Source organism: Lathamus discolor, chromosome 20, assembly GCF_037157495.1.
Source record: "Lathamus discolor isolate bLatDis1 chromosome 20, bLatDis1.hap1, whole genome shotgun sequence".
Taxonomy (NCBI): Eukaryota; Metazoa; Chordata; class Aves; order Psittaciformes; family Psittacidae; genus Lathamus; species Lathamus discolor.
In genome coordinates this window covers 401,762-414,944 of record NC_088903.1, presented here as the reverse complement: position 1 = coordinate 414,944, position 13,183 = coordinate 401,762, and the positions used below count along the sequence as shown (strand labels likewise).

Below are 13,183 nucleotides of genomic sequence, written 5' to 3'. Positions count from 1 at the left end.
TGGCGGGATCCATAGGGATCCATGATGAGGGGAAGCCGCGGGAAACACGAAGGGGGGCCCCCCCAAGCCCCGCCCCCTCCGGACCACGCCCTCCACTTAACCCCGCCCACCCCCCACGCCCCTCCCCTCCATTGCCCCGCCCCTTCTCCGTACCCCACTCCCATTGGCCGCGCCCCAAACGGCGCCTCCCCATTGGAAGCTGGCGCCGGGGGCGGGACGTGCGCACCCGGGGTGCAGCGCCACGCCCCTTTTCTCCCCCCCTTTCCCCCCCCAGCGTGGGGCGGAGGGAGCCAAAGCCCGGCCCGGCCGCGGAGCCCCGCGGATCGGAGCGCACCGGCTCGGCCCGGGCCCTGCCCCGGAAGGGCGGGCGGCGCTGCCGCCGAGCATGGGGAGCCACGGCCGGGCCCCGCCGAGCCGCGCCGGGGGGCGCTGACCCGGCCCCGCCGGGCCCTGCGCGCCGGTGAGTGCCCCCCCACCCCCCCGGGCCCGCCCCGCGGGACCGGGTCCCGAACCGGGCCCTGCCCGCTCCCCCCCTCCCGCCCCACCCGGCGCTGGCATCGATCCCCCCCACGGGTGGTACGTCCCGGCCCCCCACCCCTTTGTTCGCGTCCCCCGGGCTCTGCCCGCACCACAGCGCCCGCCCCGGGGGGGGCCGCAGGGTCCCGGTGCGGGGGGGGCCGGGCCGGGGCCGATCCCGATCCCGATCCCGCCGCTGTTTCCTCTTCCCAGAGTGGAGGGAAGCGATTCCCCTGCTCCCGCCCCGAAGCGGGTGCCGGGAGGTGCGGGGGGGGCACACAACGAGGCCCCCCCCCCCCCCCCCCCCGGTTTGTTCCCCCCCCCTCCGGTGCAGTGGTTGGGTCGGGGAAGCGGTGCCGTTGGCACAGCTGGTGCCTGGGGGAGCTGTGGGGGGGTGAGTTTGGGGTCCCCCCTCTTTAACCCCTGCGGGGGGGGGGCACACGGTGGTCCCGTCGGCCCCCCCCGTCCGCCTCAATGGAGGGTGATGCAGCAAAACCCATCGCTGGGCGGGGGGGGACAGCATTGGGGTGCATGGCGGGGGTGTCCAGAGACAGTGGGGGGGGCTGATGCCACGGTGATGGGCAGCAGTGCCCATTGGGGGGGCAGCATTGGGGGGCATGTGGGGAGGTCCCTCTGTGCCCCTCCACCATAGACAGTGGGGGGGCTGATGCCACGGTGATGGGCAGCAATGTCCATGGGGGGCAGCAATGGGGCACAGGCGGTGTCCGTGTGCCCCCCCCCCGATACTGGCTCTATCCCAGAGATCCCTCCTGGAACGGGGCAGTGGAGCCAGGCCCATTCCCACCTCCCTTTGCCGTTGAGGGTGGTTGATGCCCTTGTGCCCGCCCCCCAGTTCCTTGGGGAGGGGGGTTTTAACCCAGGACTCAGCCTCTTGGGGTCACTCCAGAGCTCTTGGAGGGGTCTGACCGTGGTCAGGGGCTCTTGGGGTGTGTTTTGGCTGGGGGGGTGCTGGCCATGGTGAGGTGTCAGCGTGGCCCCCCCGCAGCCTGCCCCCCGTCCCGGTGCCCCGTGGCCGTGCCGTCCCCGCGAGCATTGCAAATGAAAATGGAGGAAATGTCTTTGTCTGGCCTGGATAACAGCAAACTGGAGGTGAGCACCGGGGCTGCCCCCTCCCCGCACCCCCCCTTCCCCCCCATCTCTGAAATCCCCCCCCCGGCTCCCCCCAGGCCATCGCGCACGAGATCTACACGGAGCTGGTGGACGATGCCTGCCTGGGGCTGTGCTTCGAGGTGCATCGCGCCGTTAAGTGCGGGTACTTCTTCCTGGATGACACCGACCCCGACAGCACAAAGGACTTTGGTGAGCCCAGGGGCGTGGGGGGGACATCACGGTCCTGGTGCTGCCGGGAGGGCTGTGGAGGTGCTGGGAAGGGGATTGGTCATCCCTGTGTGCGGGTGGGGGGCGATGAGGGGGGGATGAGGTGGGTTGAAAGCAACCAAGGTGGGTAGAACATGGCCAAGGTGGATTGGACATGACCAAGGTGACCTGAACATGACCAGGATGGGTTGGACGTGACCAGGGTGGGTTGGACATGGCCAGGATGGGTTGGACATGGCCAAGGTGGATTGGACATGACCAAGGTGGGTTGGACATGGCCAAGGTGGGTTGGACATGGCCAGGTTGGGTTGGACATGGCCAAGGTGGGTTGGACATGGCCAAGGTGGATTGGACATGGCCAGGTTGGGTTGGACATGGCCAAGGTGGGTTAGACATGACCAATGTGACCTGAACATGACCAGGATGGGTTGGACATGACCAGGGTGGGTTGGACATGGCCAAGGTGGGTTGGACATGACCAGGTTGGGTTGGACATGGCCAGGGTGGGTTGGACATGGCCAAAGTGAGTTAAACATAACCAAGGTGGGTAGAACATGACCAAGGTGGGTTGGACATGACCAATGTGTGTAGAACATGACCAGGATGGGTAGAATATGGCTAGTGTGGGTTGGATATGACCAAAGTGGGTAGAACATGGCCAATATGGGTTAAACACAACCACCCCGTCACAGAAGAACCACTTTGGCCAGGCCTGGGGTGCCCTGATGTAGTTGAGGATGTCCCTGCTCATTGCAGGTGACCGCACAGAACCCTGGGAGGTCCCTTGCATCCCAGACCATTCTGCGATCCTGTGGACATTGCCCCAGGGTTGAGGCTCTGCTCTGGGGAGCCCCGGGGGTCGGAGGGACCCCGCTGTGTGCGCAGGGCATGTGACGCCTGTCCCCATGCAGAGATCGTGGACCAGCCCGGCGTGGACATCTTCGGCCAGGTCTACAACCAGTGGAAGAACAAGGAGTGCGTGTGCCCCAACTGCAGCCGCAGCATCGCCGCCTCCCGCTTCGCCCCCCACCTGGAGAAGTGCCTGGGCATGGGGCGTAACAGCAGCCGCATTGCCAACCGCAGGTGGGGGTCCTGGGGGGGGCAGGATGGGTCCTGCGGTGCTCAGGAGGATACGGGATGGATCCTGGGGTGCTGGGGGGCTCAGGATGGGTCCTGGGGTGCTGGGGGGATCAGGATGGATCCTGGGGTGCTGGGGGGCTAAGGATAGATCCTGGGGTGCTGGGGGGCTCAGGATGGGTCCTGGGGTGCTGGGGGGATCAGGATGGATCCTGGGGTGCTGGGGGGCTCAGGATGGGTCCTGGGGTGCTGGGGGGATCAGGATGGATCCCGCTGTGTCCTGAACTCCCTCCCCTCCGGCACAGGATCGCCAGCAGCAACAACATGAACAAGTCGGAGAGTGACCAGGAGGACAACGACGACATCAACGACAATGACTGGTCCTATGGCTCCGAGAAGAAAGGTGGGGCTGGACATGGGGGTCCCTGTGCCCAACTGTGGGGTCCCCCATCCGGGGGGTGGGGGGGCAGCTGCAGCATTTGGGGCTAAACCCCCCTGAAAAGGTAAAATTCATCTTTTCTGTCTCTCCCCATAGCAAAGAAGAGGAAATCAGACAAGGTGAGGGGGGGGGTAGGTGGGGGGAGGCTGAAGGACTTGGGGGGGTGCCCCATCGCAACCCCTAATTCCCCCCGCTTTGTTTCAGAACCCCAACTCGCCCCGCAGGTCCAAGTCCCTGAAACACAAAAATGGTGAGGTGGGGGGCAGCAGGGGGGGTCTGGGGGGGGGGGTGTCTATGGGGGGGTTTATGGGGGCCAGACCCCTGCACCCCCTCACCCCTCCTCTCTTCCAGGTGAGATCGGAGGGAACCCCGATCCCTTCAAGGTGAGCCCATGACAGGGGCGATCCCTGCCCCCCCCTCCCCCCCCCCCGGGTGTCCCTGCTCCATTCTGCCCTGACCCCCCCTTTGCCCCCCCACAGTACAGCAACTCCACCGGGATCAACTACGAGACGCTGGGCCCCGAGGAGCTGCGGACGCTGCTCACCACGGTGCATGGTCCATGGGAATGCCGGGAATGGGGCCCTGGGTGATGGGTGCCCCCCCCCAGAGCAGGGCCTGATCCTGCTGCATGCAGCTGCTCCATGCGGCCACTGGGGCTGGGGCTCCTCCACCTTAACCCATCCCCTCTGTCCCCAGCAATGCGGCGTCATCTCGGAGCACACCAAGAAGATGTGCACCAGGTCAGAGCGTGCTGGGGGTGCTCTGTGGGTCAGAGCATTCTGGGGGGGCTGGGGGGATGCTGGGGGGCTCAGGTCCCCATGGGGGACATAGAGGCTCAGCCCCACGTGTGTCCCCCAGGTCCCTGCGGTGTCCCCAGCACACGGATGAGCAGCGGAGATCAGTCCGGGTTTATCTGCTCGGCCCCTCCGCGTAAGTGAGCACACGTGTGGGTCCCATTACATGTGGGTGGGGTCCCATTGCCTGCGTGTGGGTCCAATTACATGTGGGTGGGGTCCCATTGCCTGCGTGTGGGTCCAATTACATGTGTGTGGGGTCCCATTGCATGCATGTGGGGTCCCATTGCCCACGTGTGGGTCCCTTTACATGTGTGTGGGGTCCCACTGCATGCATGTGGGGTCCCATTGCCCGTGTGTGGGGTCCCATTACATGCATGTGGGGCCCCATTGACCGCATGTGGGTCCCATTGCCCGCGTGTGGGTCCCACTGCGCACATTGGGTCCTGGTGCCACTGTCTTGATGTGTCTGCCCCGTGGTGATGGGGGCAGGCTCATGGGGACACCTTGGGGGGGGCTGAAGCGCTGGGGCTGGGGTGTGGGTCCGAGCACCCCCATTGCACTGTGGGCCCTGCCCTGACGCCTGTGCCCAGGTCCCTGCCCGAGGCCGAGGGCGCCGTGGACACCGAGAGCTTCGAGGTGGCCGAGAGCCAGAGCCAGGCCCTGATGAGCCGCCTGCAGTGGGACGGCTCCGACATCTCCCCCTCGGACTCGGCCTCCTCCAAAGCCAGTGAGTGATGGGGGGGGCACAGCGGGGGTCTGGGTGCAGCAGGGCTGGGGTACCCCGAGCAGGGGTGGATGGTCTGCTCTGGGGGGCTCTTTCTGCTCTATCTCCCCCTGACCCCCCCCCACCCGTTTCTGCCCCCCAGGTACCAATAACTCCGAGTCCCGCAAGACCAAGAAGAAGAAGCCGCACTTGGGGCTGGGGAGCGGAGCCCCGGGGCTGGGCTCCAGCAAGAAGAAGAAACCCAAACCCCCCACACGCACCCCCCCAGCATCTACGATGACATCAACTGAGCAGCGGGGCTGGGGGGGTACACGGACACTTGGACCAGTCGCACACAGCGCGGGTACCAGGGGAAGGATGGATCTGGGGGGGGCTGAATTTGGGAGCCCCCCCCCACCCCCTCTGGTGCCTCTATTTATTGATGTCCATCGGGCTTGGAGATGGGGCACGGTCCCCCCTTCCCACCCAGCCCCAGTGGGGGGGCACCCTCAGCACCAGGCCTGACCCCCACCCCCATGCTTTAGTTCAGGATGGGGGGAGGATGGAGGGGACCCCCCCGACATCTGCAGCTGGATTTGACTGGAGGGGGCACTGGGGCCTGCAGGGGTTGGGGGGCTGCATGCTGCATCCTTTATGCTTGGGGCTGGTTGGGGGGGGTACCCCCATGGGGGGTAACAGCACCCCCCAGTGCCACTGTACCTCCCAGTGCTTTTGTACCACAATTGCCATAGAGCAAAGGGGGGGGGCGGGCACAGCTCAGCTTTGTGGCAGAGGCCCCCCCCCATCCCCATGTGTCCGGGACCTGCTGCTGCCATTGCGGGGGGTCCTTGGGGCTGCTGTTTAGGGCCCTCCCAGCACCCAGCTCTGGTGTTCTCCATGAAGGAGCTGTGTTGGGGACCTGCTCATTGCCCCCCCCCCAAATGGGTCTCTGCCCCCCACATCAGTCTGTGTCCCTGTGGGGGTGCTCCTGTGCCCCCCCCCCACCCCCCCGGTGCCGTGGGTCTCAATTTATGGTGCTCTTGGATTCACTATGGTCAAACTGCTGCTAAAGGCTCGTGCTGGGGGGGCCCGCGGGGGGCACCAGTGCACGCTGAGCTGGCCTTGGCGTGCCCTGGGGCTGAGGAGGGGGGTCCAGACCCACAGGGACCACCCTGGCCCCCCCACAATGGGACAGTGCCCAGGGATGGGAGGGGGGGACTCAGCCTGAGCCCTTCTGCTGGGGGAGAGCCGCTGTTCGGGGTCCAAGGGATGCTATGGGGCTGGGGGGGGTGGATGTGCCCCATATCCCCCCATGCGTGGGCCCCCCCCATGTCCCTGCTCTCTGTGCGTGGTCTGTGTCCCCCCGAGCGCGTTGTGGCTGCCCCTGTAAATAAAACTGCATCGTGACTTGGTACCCGGGGCCATTGACCCCCCTTTGACCAAAACCCCCCCGTTTTGTCCCAAAGCCCGCGGGGGGAGGGGAGGGGGCACCCCCCTGTGACTGCTTCGGATGGGCCGGGAGCGGGGCCGGGGCCGCATCCCCGCGCCCGGTCACGGCAGCGCCGCCGAGCGACACCGACGGGGCGAGGCCAGGCGCGCAGATGGCGCGATAAGGGGAGGGCGGGGGCGTGGCTCCGCTTGGTGGGCGGGGATATTTGCAATGGGGCGGGGCTCCGGACAGGAGGCCCCCGGGGCTGGAACCGCGGGGGCCGTGACCCCGCTCCGGGACCGGACCCCCCCATCCCCGTGTCCCAGCCGCTCCCCACGGTGAAGCCACGTCCTTTATTCCCCCCGCGGGACCCCGTTGATGGGGGAGCCCCGGGGGGGGTCAGCCCTGGCTCCCGGCGCTGGGTGCCCTCAGGAGATGAGCCCCTGCAGGGGCAGCCGGAGGTAGCGGCGCAGGGCAGGCGGCAGCGCCAGCGCGGAGACAGCGTCGTGGCAGCGGGGGCCCAGGCTGCGGCGCAGGGCGCAGCGGGCGAGGTGCTGCAGGCGCCGCGGCTCCCCCGCCATGCGCACGGCCGAGGTGTAGAACTCCCGGTGCTCCTGGAGAGGGGACACGGGGGCAGTGAAAGCGGGGGGGGAGCTGGGTCAGCGGCACCCAGGACGCCCCATGCCCCCCTCTTACCTCCCACAGCTCCGGGGGCACAGCGTCCACCCAGTCCTTGGCCGGGGGGATGCAGTCGTAGGTGTTGAGCACAACCTCCAGCGCTGGCGGGTGCCGGCAGCAGAACTTGAGCATCTGCGACACAGAACGTGAGGGACGCGACCCCGCCGCCCCCGTCACCCGCAGCACCCCTCAATCACCCACCTTGGGGTGGACGGGGCCAGCACCGTGGTCGAGGAGCAGCGCGATGGTGTCCTCTGGGCGCTGGTCCTGGTACTCCTCGACGGCGCGGAGGGCGCAGTCCATGGGGGTGTCCCCGGCGCAGTTGGCGGCGGTGGGGTCGGCGCCATGGCACAGCAGCAGCCGCACGAGCCAGGCCTGCCCGTTGGCGCAGGCGTTGTGCAGTGGCGCGTGGTGCTTGCGGCCCGCGGCGCTGGGGTCGGCGCCAGCTGCCAGCAGCCGCTCACAGACGGGGCCGTAGCGCTTGGCGGCATCGCGGTGCTCGGCGGCAGCGCAGGCTGCGTTCAGCGGCGTCTCGCCCTGGCGGCTGCGGCACGAGGCGTCGGCGCCGTGGTGCAGGTACAGCTCCACGTGTGCCGCCAGCCCCTGCCGCGCCGCCACGTGCAGAGGCGTCAACTGGCGCTCCCGCGTCTCCAGCCCCACACGCGCCCCGTGCGCCAGCAGCAGCTCCGCGCACCTGCGGGGGGGCACGGGTCAGGGGGTGTGGGGGACACCCGGACCCTGCTGGTAGCCCGTGTAGCCCCACGGATGAGGGTCTGGATGGGGGGCAACAGTGGGGCACAACTTGGATGGGGGCGTGGCCTGAGCTTAGAGGGGCGGGGCTTGGTATGGGCGTGGATCCCCTTTTAGGGGCGGGGCTTTACCTTGGCGGGGGTCACGCTGGGAGGCGGGGCTTGCTGTGAGTTGCTTTTTGATTGGGCGGGGCTGCTGTTCGGGCGGGGTTTGCCCCCGGGTGAGGGACTGGGATGCAAATGAGCCTGCGGTGTGGGCGGGGCGTTGTGGTGGGAGGGACTTGTCATGCAGATGAGCCCAGCCCTGGTCCCGGATTGGCTGGCGGGCAGGGGCGGCGCTCACCGCAGGCTGTGGGGCGCGGTGCAGAGGTGCAGTGGGGCGCAGCCGTCCCCGCTGAGCACGTTGGGGTTGGCGCCGAAGTCCAGGAGCAGTTGGGTGCAGTCGGGGGCGGGGGCGGCCACGCTGTCGTGCAATGGGGCCCGGTCCCCCACCACCGCATCCACCGCGGCCCCGCGCAGCAGCAGGAGCCAGGCGCAGGCCACGAAGCCGCGGGCACACACGATGCGCAGCGCCGAGGTCTGCTGGCGCCGGGGGCTCAGCACCCACAGCCCTGCAGGGGGAATGGGTGAGACCCACAAACACCGGGGGGGCCCAACAGCCTCCAGCCCCAGCCGGGGGCATCAGAACTAGGGTCCCAGAGCACCCAGCACCCCACATTAGAGCAGCCAGCGCTCCTGGGGGCAGGGGAAAAGGGAGGGGAAGGGGGAAAGGGAGGGGAGAAAGGGAAGGAAGGGAGAAAGGGAAAGGAGAAGGGCCCCGTAGCCCCCAGCCCCGTACCCTGCTCTGGTGCCCACACCAGCTCCTCGATGCCCATCTCCATGACCATGTTGGCGCTGCTCTCGTCCCTGAAGATGCTCTTGACGCGCTGCAGGTCCCCACTGTACAGGGCATTGTGCACAGCGGGGTCCTGGCAGCACCGGGGCCGCGGGAGCTCGGGCAGGACGCGGCGCGGGGCCCGGTCCCGAGCCAGCGCCCGGCGCCGCTCCTCCTGCTCCAGCAGCTCCTGCTGCAGCCGCAGCGACCGCAGCGCCGAGGAGCTGAAGGCAAAGGTGTCCCAGGCCATGGGGCAGGCCGGGGGGCACTGAGCTGCCTCTGGCCCCGGGTGCGGGGGGTGTTTATAAATAGGGCCGTGCCCCTTAGCAGTGCTGAACCCAGGGCCTGAGCCAGCCCTATAAATAACTGCCCGGGTGGTAAACAGGGGCACGCTGCCAGAGCCTGGAGCCTGCTGGGAGGGGCAGAGCCGGGTACCCCCAACATGCTGGGGCTACAGGAGCCATGGGGGGCAGAGGGACCCCCCCAGGGGGTGGGTTTGGGGGGCTGCAGCACAGCAGGGAGTGGGGACACAGACACAGGAGCAGACGGGGCAATGCAGGGATAGAACAGCCCTTTAATGCGGGGTTAGGCTCCATGGAGAACACAGGGAAAGGAGCAGCTGGGGCAGCACCTGCTCAGCATCCTCAGCACAGCCCAGCCCAGGTGCCATGGTGCTGCCCCTGGGGTCAGCAGCAGTCAGCTTGGGCTGGGGAGGAGAAGAAATCCTCCGGGAGCTCCCCCAGGAGCCCGTCCAGGTCATCTGCATGGCACAGGAGGATGGAGCGCACTGGTTTGCATGCACCCAGAGCGGGGATCGCTCCACGTCCATGGACACGGGAGGGGAGACGCTGCCCAAGCCCAGGACCTGTTCAGATCCAACTCACCGACATCATAGCCTCCAGCTCCCTCTGGCTCCTCCTTCCCAGCTGCCTGCTCTGTGTTATAGGGCCTCGAGTGTTCCCCCCAGTGCCCAGGGACAGGGACATGCTGGGGGGGCTCCGTGGGGAACACTGGGGCCTGCGCAGGGACCTGCAAAACCCAGTGGAGAGGAGAACCATAGGGAACCCCTGGGGGAGGGTCCCAGCACCCCAATGACCATCGGCCCCCCCCTCACCTCCTGCTGTGCTGGTGATGGCTGCGAGAAGCTGCCCTCGGGCTCTGCTGGGTAGATCTTGAGCAGATTACTGGGGGTGACGTTGAGGTAGTGGTTGCGGTGGGATGGGGAGAAGACACCCACCTGTGAGGAGAGAGCCGTGGGGCAGAGCCAGGGCTCCAGCATCCCCTTCCCCTGGGATGTGTCCAGGGTCAGGAACAGCCCCAAGCCCTCGCTGCTGCTCTGCTGTCTCCCACCTGCCTCAGGAGCAGCACGGAGCCTGGCCGGAGCTCGCTCTGTCTCTCCTCCAGCAGCAGGCGATGCACTGTGCCCTGCATCTCCCCTGCAGGCAGGAAGGGACCCATCAGCCATAGGGAGCAATGGGCAAGAGGAGCCTCAGCCCAGGCACATCCACACGAACCGGTTGGGTCCCGGAACACAGCAGCAGCATCAGCATTGGTCCTGGTCAGTGTCTTGATCATCACGGCCATGCTGGGGACCTTATTCCTGGGGAGCTGCTTCAAGGCTGCCTGCAGAGACCCTCGTGTCACACCAATGTCCCCATAGGGCCGCAGGACCAGTCCAGCACCTCCCCACAGCCAGGGGCTCCCTCACCTTCCGCAGCACCATGACCACGCTGTAGGTGCGGAGGAAGCAGCCGGGGTTCCTCTCATCCAGCTCCAGCTCTGTTTTCATGGCGAGCCAGGGCCCCTTCCCAAAATCCTCCTCTGTGGGCAGCGAGGAGCTGGGCACGCCCTGGAGTCACAGCACAACCGGTCACAGCAAGGGGGAGCGCTGGGGACCCCCCAGCATCACCCCCCCAAACACACAGCGCTGGTATTCAGACATGGATCTGCACTGGAGCTACGGAGCAGGTGCTGGCACAGGGTGCTTGGAGCAAGCTGCTCCAGTGGAAGGGGTCCCTGCCCGTGACAGGGGGTGGAGCTGGATGAGCTTTAAGGTCCCTTCAACCCAAACCATTCCATGACTGTATGGAGCAGTGAATTACCTCTGTCCGCGGCTTTGCCATGGCCCCGTGACATGGAGTTTGGGGAGCAGCAATGAGGATCTCCTCCAGCAGCTTCCCAGCGTGCTTATGTGAGAGACAGGAAGAGACAGACGGAGCTTTGCACCTCTGCGCCACCTCCTCCCAAACCCCCACCCCATATCCCCGCACCCACCTCCTCCCATCCCCCCCACCCCATATCCCCGCACCCACCTCCTCCCATCCCCCCCACCCCATATCCCCGCACCCACCTCCTCCATCCCCCCCACCCCATATCCCCGCACCCACCTCCTCCCATCCCCCCCACCCCATATCCCCGCACCCACCTCCTCCCATCCCCCCCACCCCATATCCCCGCACCCACCTCCTCCATCCCCCCCACCCCATATCCCCGCACCCACCTCCTCCCATCCCCCCCCACCCCATATCCCCGCACCCACCTCCTCCCATCCCCCCCACCCCATATCCCCGCACCCACCTCCTCCCATCCCCCCCCACCCCATATCCCCGCACCCACCTCCTCCCATCCCCCCCACCCCATAGCCCCGCACCCACCTCCTCCCATCCCCCCCACCCCATATCCCCGCACCCACCTCCTCCCATTCCCCCACCCCATATCCCCGCACCCACCTCCTCCCATCCCACCCCCCCATATCCCCGCACCCACCTCCTCCCATCCCACCCCCCCATATCCCCGCACCCACCTCCTCCCATCCCCCCCACCCCATATCCCCGCACCCACCTCCTCCCATCCCCCCCACCCCATATCCCCGCACCCACCTCCTCCCATCCCCCCCACCCCCATATCCCCGCACCCACCTCCTCCATCCCCCCCACCCCATATCCCCGCACCCACCTGCTGGGGCAGGATCCCAGCGGGCCCCGGGAACCGCCGGGTCTGGCCCTGCGCTGGGGGCCAGGGCGCAGCTCTCGGCGCTTTGCTGGCCGCTGTCACCAACTGCACGAGGTGGTTGGTGACCACCGGGGTCTGCAGCGCCGAGGGGCAGGGGGGGGCCGGGCCGGGCTGCGGCCCCCGTGGCTCCATGGAGGGGCTCCCGGCTCCCGCCTGGCGCGGGGGTGCTCGGAAAGGCCTCAGGGATGGAACCCCGGGAGCGGGGATGCAGCTCCGGGGCCTTCCCATTGGGACGGGGGGCGCGGGGGGGCAGGCCCCGGCCGCACTGGGCCGCAGCCCCAGCCTGGGCGCTGCCTGCGGGGCGGGAGGGGGGCCCGGCCCCGCTCCCTCCCGCAGCCTCTTGAGGGTCCCCGATTCCCGGGGGGGCGGCTCCCCGCGCTCGGGGCCCTCCGGCACCAGGACGGGGCCGGTGCCCGGCGCATCCCGGGGGCCCGCGGGACTCCAGCAGCCCCCGGCCAGGGGCCGCAGCGCGGGGCAGGGGCGGTGCTGCAGGGGCTGAGCTCCGGGAGCGCCGTGGCTCAGGGATGGGGCCCCGGGAGCCAGGAACCGGCTCTCGGCGTCCTCCACGGCCGAGAGGAAATCCTGCAGGAGGAGAGGGCTCCGGCACCCAAGCACCCGGCAGCGCAGAGCGCCCCAGAGCCGGCACCGGGGCCAGGCTGGTGCTGCCCGCCCCGAGCTCCGCGTCCCCTGTCCTGCATCCTGCGTCCCATGTCCCATAGCGCATGTATCACGTCCCATTCCCCATATCTCACAGCCAATATCCCACATCGCATGTCCCATGTCCAAAGTCCCCTGACACATATCCTACATCCCATGTCCCATGTCATACATCACATATCCCATAACCTATATCCTACATCCCATGTCGTGCATCTCACATCCCATATTCCACGTTCTATGTCTCATGTCCCATGCCCCACCTTTCATATCCAATGTCCCATGCCCCACAACCCATATCCAGCATCCCACAACCCATGTCCTGCATCCCACATCCCATGTCTCATGTCCCATGCCCCACATCCCATGCCCCACAACCCGTATCTAACGCCCCATAACCCATGTTCTCCATCGGTGTCCAACGTCCCACGTCCCCCCTTCACCTCATCCTCCAGGTCCCCCTCTGCCCCGAACAGCCTCTGGAGGCGGCAGGCCTGCGGGAGGGGAGAACCGGGCCCTGAGGGACCCCGGAGCGCCCGGCCCCGGGCCCTGGCCCGGCGGGGCCCTGCCCCAGGCCCGCCCAGCGGCGGCCGCAGACCCCGGGGCCCCTCGGCGGAGCCCGGGCCCACCCCAGGGCCGGGTGCACACCACGGGGACCCTAAAGCGCCCCCCCCGGGCCCCGCTCCCGTTACCATGGCAGCAGCGCGGGAGGCGGAAGTGACCCCGGCGGGACGCGAACCCGCAGCCCCGGGGCGGGGAGAGCGGCCGGAACGGCCCCTTTAAGGACCAGCGGCCCCTGCTGGCGGGAGGAGCGCGGCCGCGCCTCTTAAAGGGCCAGAGCCCCGAGTCCGGCCCTGGCGTCAGCGAGAGTGAGCGTGGAGGGTGAGTGTGAGTGTGAGTGTGAGAGTGAGAGT

At 67.9% G+C, this 13,183-nt stretch overlaps 3 protein-coding genes across 3 annotated transcripts; 1 reads left to right on the top strand and 2 right to left on the bottom strand.

Moving 5' to 3' along the window:
* Positions 1 to 352: 352 nt before the first annotated feature.
* Positions 353 to 5,258, top strand: ATXN7L3 (ataxin 7 like 3). The gene is given in 14 exon segments (XM_065699101.1): positions 353 to 460; positions 1,523 to 1,626; positions 1,704 to 1,836; positions 2,766 to 2,937; positions 3,237 to 3,334; positions 3,467 to 3,489; positions 3,575 to 3,625; positions 3,727 to 3,753; positions 3,850 to 3,918; positions 4,067 to 4,110; positions 4,229 to 4,300; positions 4,758 to 4,894; positions 5,034 to 5,144; positions 5,147 to 5,258. Coding segments are annotated over 13 exon segments (1,023 nt in total). The 5' UTR covers positions 353 to 460; positions 1,523 to 1,575; the 3' UTR covers positions 5,182 to 5,258.
* Positions 5,259 to 6,637: 1,379 nt separating this feature from the next.
* ASB16 (ankyrin repeat and SOCS box containing 16) lies at positions 6,638 to 9,056 on the bottom strand. The gene is made up of 5 exons (XM_065699100.1): positions 8,565 to 9,056; positions 8,070 to 8,337; positions 7,179 to 7,671; positions 6,996 to 7,109; positions 6,638 to 6,913 (listed from the first exon to the last, which is right to left on the bottom strand). The coding sequence occupies exons 1-5, from the start codon at positions 8,848 to 8,850 to the stop codon at positions 6,728 to 6,730; spliced, it is 1,347 nt and encodes a 448-aa protein (XP_065555172.1). The 5' UTR covers positions 8,851 to 9,056; the 3' UTR covers positions 6,638 to 6,727.
* Positions 9,057 to 9,154: 98 nt separating this feature from the next.
* Positions 9,155 to 12,651, bottom strand: HROB (homologous recombination factor with OB-fold). Its single transcript, XM_065699099.1, has 8 exons — positions 11,556 to 12,651; positions 10,703 to 10,786; positions 10,309 to 10,449; positions 10,115 to 10,223; positions 9,951 to 10,036; positions 9,715 to 9,837; positions 9,485 to 9,629; positions 9,155 to 9,360 (listed from the first exon to the last, which is right to left on the bottom strand). Exons 1-8 carry the CDS (start codon positions 12,411 to 12,413, stop codon positions 9,287 to 9,289), a joined length of 1,620 nt encoding a protein of 539 aa, XP_065555171.1. The 5' UTR covers positions 12,414 to 12,651; the 3' UTR covers positions 9,155 to 9,286.
* Positions 12,652 to 13,183: the final 532 nt, after the last annotated feature.